This window comes from Eulemur rufifrons, chromosome 17 (genome assembly GCF_041146395.1).
Source record: "Eulemur rufifrons isolate Redbay chromosome 17, OSU_ERuf_1, whole genome shotgun sequence".
NCBI lineage: Eukaryota > Metazoa > Chordata > Mammalia > Primates > Lemuridae > Eulemur > Eulemur rufifrons.
The window spans coordinates 91889796-91901911 of NC_090999.1; the positions used below are offsets into that span (position 1 = coordinate 91889796).

At 43.3% G+C, this 12116-nt stretch overlaps 1 protein-coding gene across 1 annotated transcript in view; it reads left to right on the forward strand.

Moving 5' to 3' along the window:
• The window catches only part of MEGF10 (multiple EGF like domains 10), a 116146-nt gene that overhangs the window by 73299 nt on the left and 30731 nt on the right, over window positions 1-12116 (forward strand). The window contains exons 9-12 of the mRNA XM_069492240.1: window positions 5332-5506; window positions 6839-6959; window positions 7778-7941; window positions 10072-10174. Of these exons, the coding sequence (XP_069348341.1) occupies window positions 5332-5506; window positions 6839-6959; window positions 7778-7941; window positions 10072-10174 (563 nt within the window). The remainder of the gene's footprint in view (window positions 1-5331; window positions 5507-6838; window positions 6960-7777; window positions 7942-10071; window positions 10175-12116) is intronic.

The window sequence follows — 12116 nt, forward strand, 5'->3', positions numbered from 1 at the left end:
AGAAAGTGTATTCTCAATGTTATTCAAGTAACTTTGTGAGCCACTTTAGTCAACTTTTGTTTTTTCCATTGGAAAATATTGCCATTCTTTACATGACAAGTTTAGGTAAACATTTGGAGAGCAAAAATGAATAATTTCTGTAGGGTTGTGTTTGTTTTTCAACTCTCCAATATTTAGGGAGCTGGCAGGATTAGGGACCAGTCATGAGTTTGGCTCCCTTTCCTACAGTGTAAGACTTGTTGCAACAAAAAGTAAACCTCATGTAGTGATGGCTAAGAGCATTATACCAGTGTGCTATTTTGTCCTATGTAGACACAGGTGAAATCAAATGGAATAATAAACCTATACAAAGGGAAAGCGCTGCTAGGAGAAGAATTGGAGAAGCAAAGAGAATGTTGGTTTTGTTGGAATTGGGTACTCCATTAGTAGTGGCAAGGTGTGGGTGGAGAGTTATTGAGGCCAATACTGTCATAATTTTACATAGGTCATATGTACCTAAGCATGTATGCTTTAACAAAGAAGTACATGAGATTATTTGACAATTGCATAAATCAAAATAACACTAAAATCTGTCCAATGATGTATATCAAATAATCAGAAAATTAAAAAACAATTAGCCTATTACTTCCCTAAATCATGAAAGCTATTTTTAAAGATTAGCTTTTATGAATGTCTATTAAAACCAACTGAATGTAGATTATATGACTCTATCTTGTTGAATTCACAGTTGAAGCCAACTATCTAATTCTTATATCTTCAACTACCACGTAAAATTCCTAGAAACACAAGTTCCCGTCAAACAGAAAGGCATAGAATCTTTGTATTAATTGAAAGTCTATCTTGTTCACTTTATCATTTAATCAAGCAAGTAGAGCTTTGCTATTACACAATTCATGATGTATGTTTATCTTAAAGCCTTGCATTATAATTAACAGCATATCTAATGCAATATAGATTAATAGTGTACATTGTCTTTTGGTAGATTTTGAGTTCTGTGAATATACATGTTGACATATATTGCAGTCATATATTTGAGTAGGGATTTGTATCAGGTAGCTTTTGCTGCATTAAAAAAAGAAAAACTCCCCAAACTTAGTGGCATAAAACGATACTTTTTTATTAGCTGATGATTTTTAGCTTGGCTGTGGGGGCTGGGCTCAGCTTGGTGGTTCTTCTGCTAATCTCCCTGTGTTCAGCTGACAGATCAACTAGACGCTAAGTGGTCCTGGATATCTTTACTCACATGCCTGGCATTTGGCTGGATGATGGTGGTGACTGTGCCACATGTCTCTAGCATCTAGCAAGCTAGCCTGGGCTTCTTCACATGTTGACTGGATTCTAAAAGCAGCAAGAGACAGGGCAACCCCCAACATGCAAACGTTTCTCAAGCCTTTGGTTGTGTCATGTTTGCTGATGTCCCTTTAGACAAAGCAAGTTATCAAACCAAGTCCAGATTCAATATACTCCACCTCTTGATGAAAGTGTCACAAAGAATTTGTAGCCATTTTTATTTTGCAATCTGTCATAGGGTTGAAATGTATTTAAATATATTTATAAGTAAAATTCGTATTTTAAATTTCAGTACTATTATTGAGCCTAAAGACATTCACTGTGACCTGGACCTTTCAACTGAAAACTAACTTTTATGGTGGAAATGATTTTGAACAAGAAGATAAAATTTGAGATTTAATAAGATTCCACATGGGTTCTGTATATCAGCTCTTGTTAATAAGGACATTTAATAGCTGTGGACAATCAGGATGTGTCTATTTGAAAATTTCACCTAATTGTCATTAAATTTGAGCATTAATAACATCTGAGGAAATGAATAAAAGAAAGTTCAATGACTCAGTCTGCTTTAGCCAATATTATATAGTATTGGTCTCTTGCTATCACTTAACTATTAAATTGAAAAATTTACTAGAATATGTATATCTAGTTATATTTGTGTATAAAATGACAAATATTCCCAGATGTGTATAATCCCATTTTCGTATACACAAAGCAATCTGTTCTTTAGACAGAAAACAGGTAATGAGTATATCTACCCTTCAACCGCCAATCTGCTGCTCCTGCATCGACACGTAAATCTCATTGCCAATTAAGCTGCCTGCATGAGAACCCATCAAATGCTTCCAGAGTGCTCTGGCTTCCTACATCTAATTACAAATTGCAGAGTAGTAATTTTGGTGTCAATCAGTCTGAGAACCAGTGCACTGCACTAACACTCACTGGGGGGCATTGAATATCAATTTCTCCGTCTGCCTCTCATATAGTTCAATTCACTGTTTCAAATTGTCTGTTTCATTTAACATTTTATGTCTACACCATGAATATCATTTTCTACTTTTTAATGGAAAGTAGTATTTTCTACCAAAAGTGTTCTTTCTTCTCCAGTATGTTAAGATAAGGTGAACTACTTTAACCCATCCATCACTTGGAAAATCATTTTTCCTTTTCTCAAATATAGAACCTTACTGAACTACATTTAAATTTGTCTCCTTTTTGTACATTGCAGGTTTTTACTGATCCTGTTGACCCCTTTGTCTGTGCTAAACCCTAAATTTTGGCAATTCCCTTTCATGTCTAGTCCCCCACCCTCAGCAGGCTGCTAGCAAACTTCCTTTTTCTTCGGTACAAAAACAAACAAACCACCCTGGGTTCAAGTTTGATTCTGCCACGACCTGCATGAGACTTTGAATAAAGTCACTTACTCTTTGTAGGCCTGTTTCCTTCTTGATAAAGTGGGATCATACCTACCCATGGAATTGAGTAGTGCATGTGGAGTGTTTAGCACGGTGCTGGGACCTAGTCACTGCTCAGTAAATTACTTCTAGTCTGTGCATTCACTTACAGCATCATCACAAACATCTCAGTGTTCCCTGTAACTAATGGCTATTCCCCTTAAGCCAAGATTTTAACATTTTTGAAACTAGTTTGAGGGGAAATCCTGCCTTTGCATACAGATATACTGACTATAATGTAACATGTCTCAGTGCCTCGGAGATGTCAGGGAGAGGTAGATTCGTGTGGGACAGCTAGATCCCTAGAGTGAGATCCACGGTGCATCAGCTGTGACATTTTCACTTATTCACTCAATCAGCATTTACTGCGGGCTATTGTGTGCCAGGGACAGATAACAACACAGACATAATTCTTGCCCTACTGGAACTCACAGTCTAGAGGGGAAGGAAGATGTTAAAAGACTGTGAACATAAACACGGGATTATAGACTGTGATGAGTGAGATGAGGAGAAAGAAAAGGGTGCTAGGGAAGAGCATGGGAGAGATCTAGTTTAAATCGGGGTGGTCAGGGCAGGCCTCGCTGAGGAAGAGACACGCTGAGAACTGGAAGGACAAGCTGGAGACAGACAGGCAAAGAGTAGGGGAATGGCATTCTAGGAATATGGTTGAAAAAACTCAATGCTATTACAAACTCAAAGAAATCCGATGTGGTCAAGCATAGTAATAAAGAGAGAATAATGACAGAAGAGGTTGAGAGGTAGGCAGTGGCCAGATGACAAGGCCCCATGGTTTGTGTTTGGGGTGATCATATATCTGGTTTCACAAGGACAGTCTGTTGTAGGCCTGTTTTCCTAGTATAATTATAAGTGGCTCTCTTCACTCTTAAAAGTGTCCTGGTTTAGACCATACATTGTATAGTCACTTTATCTATATTAAACAGCATGGATTTAATCCACGTGTAGTGGGAGCCTTTGGAGAGTGTTAAGGAGGAGGAGGCTGTGGTGTGATTCACCCTCCGTGTGCTGTGGCCAGAGGGGATGTGGGGAGCAGGGCTGGGAGCCTGTTCAGGAGTTGAAATGAGAGGGTGTGGGCTGCAGGAGGATGGTGATGGTGAAGATGAAGAGATGTGGGCAGGTTCAAAATATATTTGGAGTTACAATGGTTATGTTCCAGTGGTGAATTGGATATGGGAGATGAGGCAGAAGGAGTTATCAAGGACAACTCCTCGGTAAACTGAGGGGCTGGTGGTGCTGTCTACAGAAATGTGGACCACTGGGTGGTAGACACACTGAGGGAAGAACAAGGGCTCAGTTTTTGACATGTTAGGTTGGAGATGCCATGGAGATGCCAGGCGTTTGCTCGGGGATAAGCGATTTGCTCAAGAGGATGGCCTGCAAACCGACGGGAGTGGACCCAGGTAGATCTGAGACCCAAACCCTTATCTTCTGGATCTACACCTTCTGTGTAGAGACCACGTCCAGTGCAGAACTGTACTTGGATGTTTCTTCATGCCGTGTTTGCTCAATATCTTGTGGATTTCTAGGCTGTTGTTTGTGGGCACTTAGTTGCAGCAGGGGTCTAAAAGTGTATTTGAATAAATTTCTGAAAATGAGGACCAAGCTATCTAACCTTCAGGCCTTTTCTGAAGGAGGAGAAGGAAGAGGAAGACATGATACGAGATTATGGGGCGTGGCTGAGACTCTCACGTGCCAGACTGGGACCTCAGGCTTTCACTGAGGTTATTCAGGTAGTGGGAGAACTAGAATTACATCCTCAGTCTTCATACTTCCCAGCTCATTCTTATTTCCAAGAGTAGAAAATCTACGAACACTCCTTTGATGAGAGATTATTTAGCAAATGTCTGGATGCCACAGCGGATTTTGTTGGCCCTAGATAAGGGGAGAGTCTTAGCTCCATCAGGAGAGGAGGACCATCTTTAAACAGGCTTCCAGTTGTCAGCACGGCTAGTTTGTTTGTGAAGATTTTCCTATGGTGAGAAGCACGTGTGTTTGGAGCCCGTGTGCCACAGAGCGCCCTATTGTGTCAACTCTCTCGCGCAGGCATCGCGGCGCAGCTGGTGTGTCCATTTGCCACGGAGCAGCAGCTGGCTGCGTGGCCCGTCCGTGTGGCTGCTGTCCCAGGTAGAGACAGCTGCCCGCTACTAGGTATGAGGAGCTGAGAGGAGAAACAGGCTGACGAGGTCACTGCTTTTGGAGCTCCTGGGACATCACGCTGGTTAACTGACTTGGTATTGCTCACTGGATGGAGTTTTTTAGCTCTCCTCCTAGAGCTGACCTTTTACTGAATTAGTGCTTTTGATTTGAGACGATTAAAAAGAATTTCAGACAAAAGGTGGTGGTTGTAGTACTCATCCTGCTAGAGATGATGCTGATTTCATACAACGTACCTGTAGTCCCAGTCAGGTTTCAGCCAATTACTGAACTCACACTAAGCCTGGTGATGAAGTTTATGTTACTGTGCTTGGAGTTACCCACACGTTTAGTGTCATGGCTAAAGCAACATTGCACAGCCTCGGGTGTCACGTCTATCCCAGGGTGACTTGTTCTTTCCGTCCACGTCTCCCAGCTGTCACCCCATGTCTGGAGAGTGTGCCTGCAAGCAGGGCTGGTCGGGACTCTACTGCAATGAGACGTGCTCTCCGGGATTCTACGGGGAAGCCTGCCAGCAGATCTGCAGCTGCCACAACGGGGCCGACTGTGACAGCGTGACCGGAAAGTGCACCTGTGCCCCAGGATTCAAAGTGAGTGACTGGGGCTTTGCAGAGGGAGCAGAGGGGTGCAAGGGTGGAGCACATCAGTGCCACGGTTTATGTGACTTTTGGTGCAGTGTGATGAGTGTGCTAGGATCATTCACATCATTAACAAGAAAGAGAACGAAAAGTACTAGCAGAGATATAAGGAATTACCTTGGAATGATGGCTGGGGAAGCTGACAAAACCATAAATGTGACATTAGTTTTTCATATAAATATATGTCAGGAAGTAAGATATATCATAATTATTCCTTAAGTAATTATTTTACTGTGTTTTATAGGCAGCAAAGAAGTTACTTTTTCAAGTAGGTTATGTATTATTGTCGACAGTTTTTGTTTTTTGATTTTATGAAATTTAAAGACATGTCATATGTCAAATTAGTACTTATGTATTTACATTCTATAGTTAATTGCATATTAGTTTTGAGGTTCTTTTGAAAATCTAGACTCTACACATACGCCTGTATTCCTATGGAGCAGGATTTTGCCTACAGTTTCTAGGATTTCTTAGCTATAGATCAGGGATTTTTGTTTTAAAGGAAAATTGTTGTTCTTCAATTATTCTCTCCCATTTTAAAGAGGAGACATTGAAGTGTGAAGAATGTTGATGGTTATTACAGAGCACATGATGTAGAACTGGTGGGTTGTAAAGTCTCTGCGCTGAGAGGATCTTTAGACTTTTCTAGCCTAGGTCCCAGTCGTTTGGTTGAGGCCTTGCATTAGCCTTGTCTTAAGAGTTCCTTCTGTTTTGAAAGGAGGCGACCTCCAATCACCTTTGGTAGCCCAGTTCTATGTTTAATGGTCCCTGTTGGATAAATTCAATCATGCTACAGGCCGAATGTGTTCTGTTGCTTTGCTTCACCCACTAATAATATCACATTTTATACAAGGAAGTCTAGGAAGTGTTGGGCTCTAGTATATCGTTCATATTTATGTTTATTTATTTGCTGACAGTAATTTTATGGCTACAATTTATTTTTATATGTCTCCTTGTCTGAACAAGAGCAAAAGGTTTTTTGAGTTTTTCTTTTTTTCTTTTTCTTTTTTTTTTTTTTGCAGCTGTGTAGGCAAAACTGATGAAGGCAGCAGGCTTTATTGGGTCCCATTTAATACTATATCCTAAACTTAGGCCAGCTAGTATTGCCCTTAAATCTCTAAAATTTGTGTAGTGGTGACATTATAGCAACTTTTAAAAAAATACAGTGTGTTAAAATTAGAGAGGAAGTATAATTAGCATTGCCAAGATGTATTTTTGTTTATTTGTGTTGGCCTCATTTCGACTGGCAGAATTGCATGCCTTTTGCTGCTTGTGCCTGTCTAGGGAATTGACTGCTCCACCCCCTGCCCTCTGGGGACCTATGGGCTAAACTGCTCCTCTCGCTGTGGCTGTAAAAACGATGCGGTCTGCTCTGCTGTGGAGGGGTCTTGTACTTGCAAGGCAGGTAAGAGTGGGTAAATACGTCTTTTATTTGATCCTGCTCACGTTTTCTCCTAAAGCCACAGGAAAGAAATCTTGACCAGCGTTCTAGCTCCAGCTGCACCAAAATTCGGTGCCTGACCTCAGCAAGCCCCTCATCCAGTGTGGGCTCTAATGGGAAGAGGCTCACATCAGACGATCTCTGAAGTCGCTGCCAGCTCCAAAAGTCTGGGGGCCTCTGCGCTTTCAGGAAGAATACACAAGCAGACCTGTGTCCACGCCCCTAAATTGGCCAGCCTGCAGTAATAACAAGAAATGCAGCCAAGCAGCGATTTTATATGAAACCAGAACATGTCCCTCCATAGGTGCAGCCAGAATCCTGGATACGCACTGTTCATGGTTGATGGGGTCCTGCTTTAAGGACGGGGTTGTGTTTTCAAGCACAAACCTTCCTCTCCCTCCCGTGTAAATACCCCACTTTCCCGGTCTGCACAGAACTCAGCATTCTGCCGTGTGCAGGCTGCACGTTAAAGGCGCCCCCACTCCATAGCTCCGCCCCAGTAGCCCAGCCATGTCGCTCAGCGTTGGCATCCTTGACCGATCACACAGCACGCGCGGCTGTTGGGGTCCTAGGGGTGCCTCTTGTTCATTTCTGAGGGAGCCTAACTTGGCAGAGCCAGTGCTCTCGGCTGCCGGGACTGGCACGGGGGCCGGCACCGGGGCATCGCTGGGCATCTCCGGGCATCTCCAAGGTGTTTCTGAGGAGGAGCGTGGCTGGGCGAGGCTCGGCAGAGCTCCCTGCTGCCCTAGTTCCCTCACGCGCCCGGCATTCTTGTCGTGCAGGCTGGCACGGGGTGGACTGCTCCATCAGGTGCCCCAGCGGCACGTGGGGCTTTGGCTGCAACCTAACGTGCCAGTGCCTCAACGGGGGAGCCTGCGACACCCTGGACGGGAGCTGCACGTGCGCACCCGGGTGGCGCGGGGAGAAATGTGAACTGCCCTGCCAGGTACGCGGGGAGGGGGGGGGGGTTGCTGCTGGAGGGTGGGCTGCTTCCTGCAGTTTTCTTGGTTTAAAGTGGCTCACTGTGAACCAAACTTCAGGAACTATTAGCAGAATCAAGGGGTTTGCATTCAAACTGGACATAGGATTAGAGAAGGGCTAGACGTGGAAATCAGTTAGGTGGGCTTTGTGAGGATTTCTCCCTTCCCCTCCTTCATCTCACCCGTGTCCTCCTCCCCCGCACTTTACTGTCTGTGTCTTACACTCCCGTCTGTTGGTGCAGCCAGTCAGCAGCAGCATGCAACACCCAGTGTCCGCCTGCCAACTCTCCAGATACTTTGTTTCTATTATAATGGAAATCCCCTCCCCTCCACCTTCGGAGTGGATCATGGCAGGGGCTTGAAAGGGGGGTGGTGACTGATCTCACGGAAATGCTCATCCAAGTGGGTGGTTCAGAAATAGCATCTTTTAATGTAAATATCTCTGGAGCCACAAGAATCTCTGAAGATTTCCCTGTGGTTCGCTCCCTTCCCTTGACCTACTTTGGAGAGATCCATCGTTAGAAATCTCATACTTACCCACTGCAGGCTGGCAGAGGTGCGAACAGGAAGTGCATTCCCTGTAACCTGCCGATGTCTTTCCCATCACTCTTTCTTCCTAGTGCGGTTCTTTTCTCCCGAGCCACTAGGCAATGCTCAGCGGTGTGTGTTCCCTGCCTCCAGGACATCATTTGATGGCCAGATAACAACATGACCCCCTCAGCTGAGCCCCTCGACAGGGCTTTCCAGGGAGGCTCCTCTGTCTCTGGGCCTCCCCCTCATTAAGTACGACCCATTTCCCAAAGTAGAGAGGAGCCTGCCCTGTACTACCCCCTCCCTCCGATGCCCGAGGGCAGAGTTAAGTTAGCTTTGCTGCTTCTCACCGGGCAGTGAGCATGTTGTCAGTCCTGGGAGACGGGCTGGAAGATCACCTTCACTCCCCATCTGACTGCAGACAAAGCAAAGCCCGGCACAGTCCTGTCCTTTTTTTGTACCTTAAAGGAGTTAGTAAACCAGGAAAGGCTGATGGTTTAGTGGTTCCTATCATGGCAAAGCTAAATCCTAGGTAGTTCTAGCAAATATCAGCGGGGCCTAAAACAGAGTTAATTTTCTTTTTTAATTTTAACAAGTTCTAGACAAATGGTTATTCCATCTAGCACCCACGCCCTGTTTGTGCTGGTTCCCATGTTCTTTCCTCCCATGCACCCTTGTTTTCCTTAGTGCCTGGGCGGTGTGGGGAGGTTTGTAGCTCCCTCCCTCAATTCTCAGGATCCAGACTGAAGGAGCAGGGCTCATAAATGCAGGGCTTTCCACTCTCCTCTCACAAACAAAATGATCATGTCCCACCTGTAAACCCCACTGGACCACCCAAACCGCTGTGCACATGAAAACGCAAAGATCCGGGAGGGGAAGAGTGAGGAGGGGTGTCAACTCCTACTTAGGGTCTTGAACCAGAACACTTTATGTGGCTTAGACTTCTTCATGGAAAGGAATATAATAACTAGGGATTGCTTTATTAGGAATAAAAGGTTTTCATTTTTCTTTATAGTAATGAAAATGTATCCCATTGGCAGTTTATGGGAGCAAACTTAATTCAATTAGAACTATCATTTTTTTTTTTTAATTTTAGAGCTTCTTTATATGGGTCAGGGTCCTTTCTTTCTACTAAACAATACAATGCATTGTAGGAAACATTGAACTATTTTATAAAAATCTTTAGGAACAAAAGAAAATATTTTTATGAGTTATGGCTTATAATAAGATAAGTGTATTTTAAGTAATTGGCATCTCTATATATTTGCATACAGGCATAACAGCATATTGGCATAATTGGCTTTACCATTCACATGTCTCAACAATTACGTCAGGCTTAAACTAGGGTTCTAGCAATTGTAAAACACTGACCTCCTGGAGCCTAATTCTGGGGACTAAGAAGACATGGGAAGAGGTGATTATGATGTGTGCGTGTTCCCCAGAGGTGTTTGGAAGAGCAGGGTACTGTATCCGCAGGAGGATACAGTAGGACCATGGCCCTTTTGTCTCCCATGGTGGGATCTCCCGGGCCTTCATTGCTGTCTTTGATGCTGTCTTCCGCGCAGGATGGCACGTATGGGCTGAACTGTGCTGAGCGATGTGACTGCAGCCACGCGGATGGCTGCCACCCCACCACGGGCCATTGCCGCTGCCTCCCCGGATGGTCAGGTGAGAGCCAGGGGGCAGTACTTGGGAGGGGAAACCTGCCAAGCAAAAGCATTGTTCTTCTTCCAGAACCACTTTCCATTCCCACCCACAATGTATGAGCGTTCCAATTTTTCCATGGTCTCACCAAAACTAGTTATTATCTGACTTTTTGATTGTAGTGTCCTGGTTGGTGTGAAATGGTATCTCATTGGGGTTTTGCTTTGCATTTGCATGACGGTTAGTGATGTTGAGGACCTTTCTATGCATTTATTGGCCATCTTATATAGCTTCTTTGTCTATTCAGATTCTTTTCTCATTTTTAATTGGATCATTTTTTCATTATTGAGTTTAATAGTTCTTAATATATTTTAGATATGTCACTTATCAGCTACGTGATTTGCAAATATTTTCTCCCATTCTTTATTTTTCACTTTCTTAATGGTGTCCTTTGAAGTAGAAAAGTTTTTATCTGGATGAAGTTTAGTTTATCGTTTTAAAAATTACATTGCTCGTGTTTTGATCTTAAATCTAAAAAGCCGTTGGCTGGAACCAGTGGTTGACACCTGTAATCCTAGCACTCTGGGAGGCTGAGGTGGGAGGATGGCTTGAGGTCAAGAGTTCGAGACCAGCTTGAGCTCTGAGCAAGAGCAAAACCTTGTCTCTACTAAAAATAGAAAAATTAGCCGGGTGCAGTGGTGCATGCCTATAGTCCCAGCTACTCAGGAGGCTGAGGCAAGAGGATCGCTTGAGCCCAGCAGTTTGAGGTTGCTGTGAGCTAGGCTGATGCCTTGGCACTCTAGTCCAGGTGACAGAGCCAGACTTTGTCTCAAAAAAAATAAATAAATAAATAAAAGTCTAAAAAACCATTGCCTAATCCAAGGTCACAAGATTTATGTCTGTCTTTTCTTCTAAAAATTTTATAGTTTTATCTTTTACATTTAGGTTCTTGATCCATTTTGAGTTAATTTTCATATACAGTATGAGGTAGGGGTCCAACATCATTCTTTTGCATGTGGATATCCAGTTGTCCCAGCATCATTTGTTGAAAAAAGACTATTCTTTCCCTCATTGAATTGTCTTAACACCCTTGTCAAAAATTAGTTTTCCATAAATGTGAGAGAGTTTGTGTACTCTCTATTCCATTTCATTGGTCTATGTGTTCATCCTTATGCCAGTACCATACTGTTTTGACTACTGTATCTTTGTAGGAAATTTTAAAATTGAGAAATCTGAGTCCTCCAACTTGGTTCTTCTTTTTCCAGATTGTTTTGGCTATTCCAGATCCCTTGAATTTCCATATGAATTTTAGGCTCAACATGTCAATATCTACAAAGATGCAAGGTGGAAATTGAATGAGGATTGAATCTATAGATCAATTTGGGGAGTATTACCAACTTAGCAACATTGTCTTCAGATCCGTAAATATGGGATGTTATCAGCAACCTCTTCAATAGTGTTTTAGAATTTGTTGAGGGCTTCTTTGGTTTCTGACAGGAGATGAACCGTTGTGTGCTTGATTTCTAGTGTCTGAGAGCTACCTTGGGAGACAGGCCCAGGCGGGAGCAAAGGACTTTGCTTTCCTTTGAAGGGAGCTGCCCGCAGACACAAGGCTGCCCTAGTCCTGCAGTTCCTTCCTGACGTGTAGAAGCTGCGATGACTCTGGCTTCACAGTATGAAATTTCGCTTTCCCCTGTTTCCATCTAGCACTCCATTACTCAGACGCATCGCACCAGGGATTAAACCAAATTTTGTGACTTTACTGGGGTTCTTGAAGTTCTTAAATGAAGTGACCAGCACTGATTTCTCAGTGACCACAGTGAGGCAAAATAGCATTTTTAACCTTCTGGCAAATTCTGAACTTTCCTAACATAGGGACCAGGTCATTTGTTTTGGACCACACTCTACCAAATCTGCTTTTGTCTTATGAACACAGAAAGAATGTGGGGTGTCCCTGGACACACCA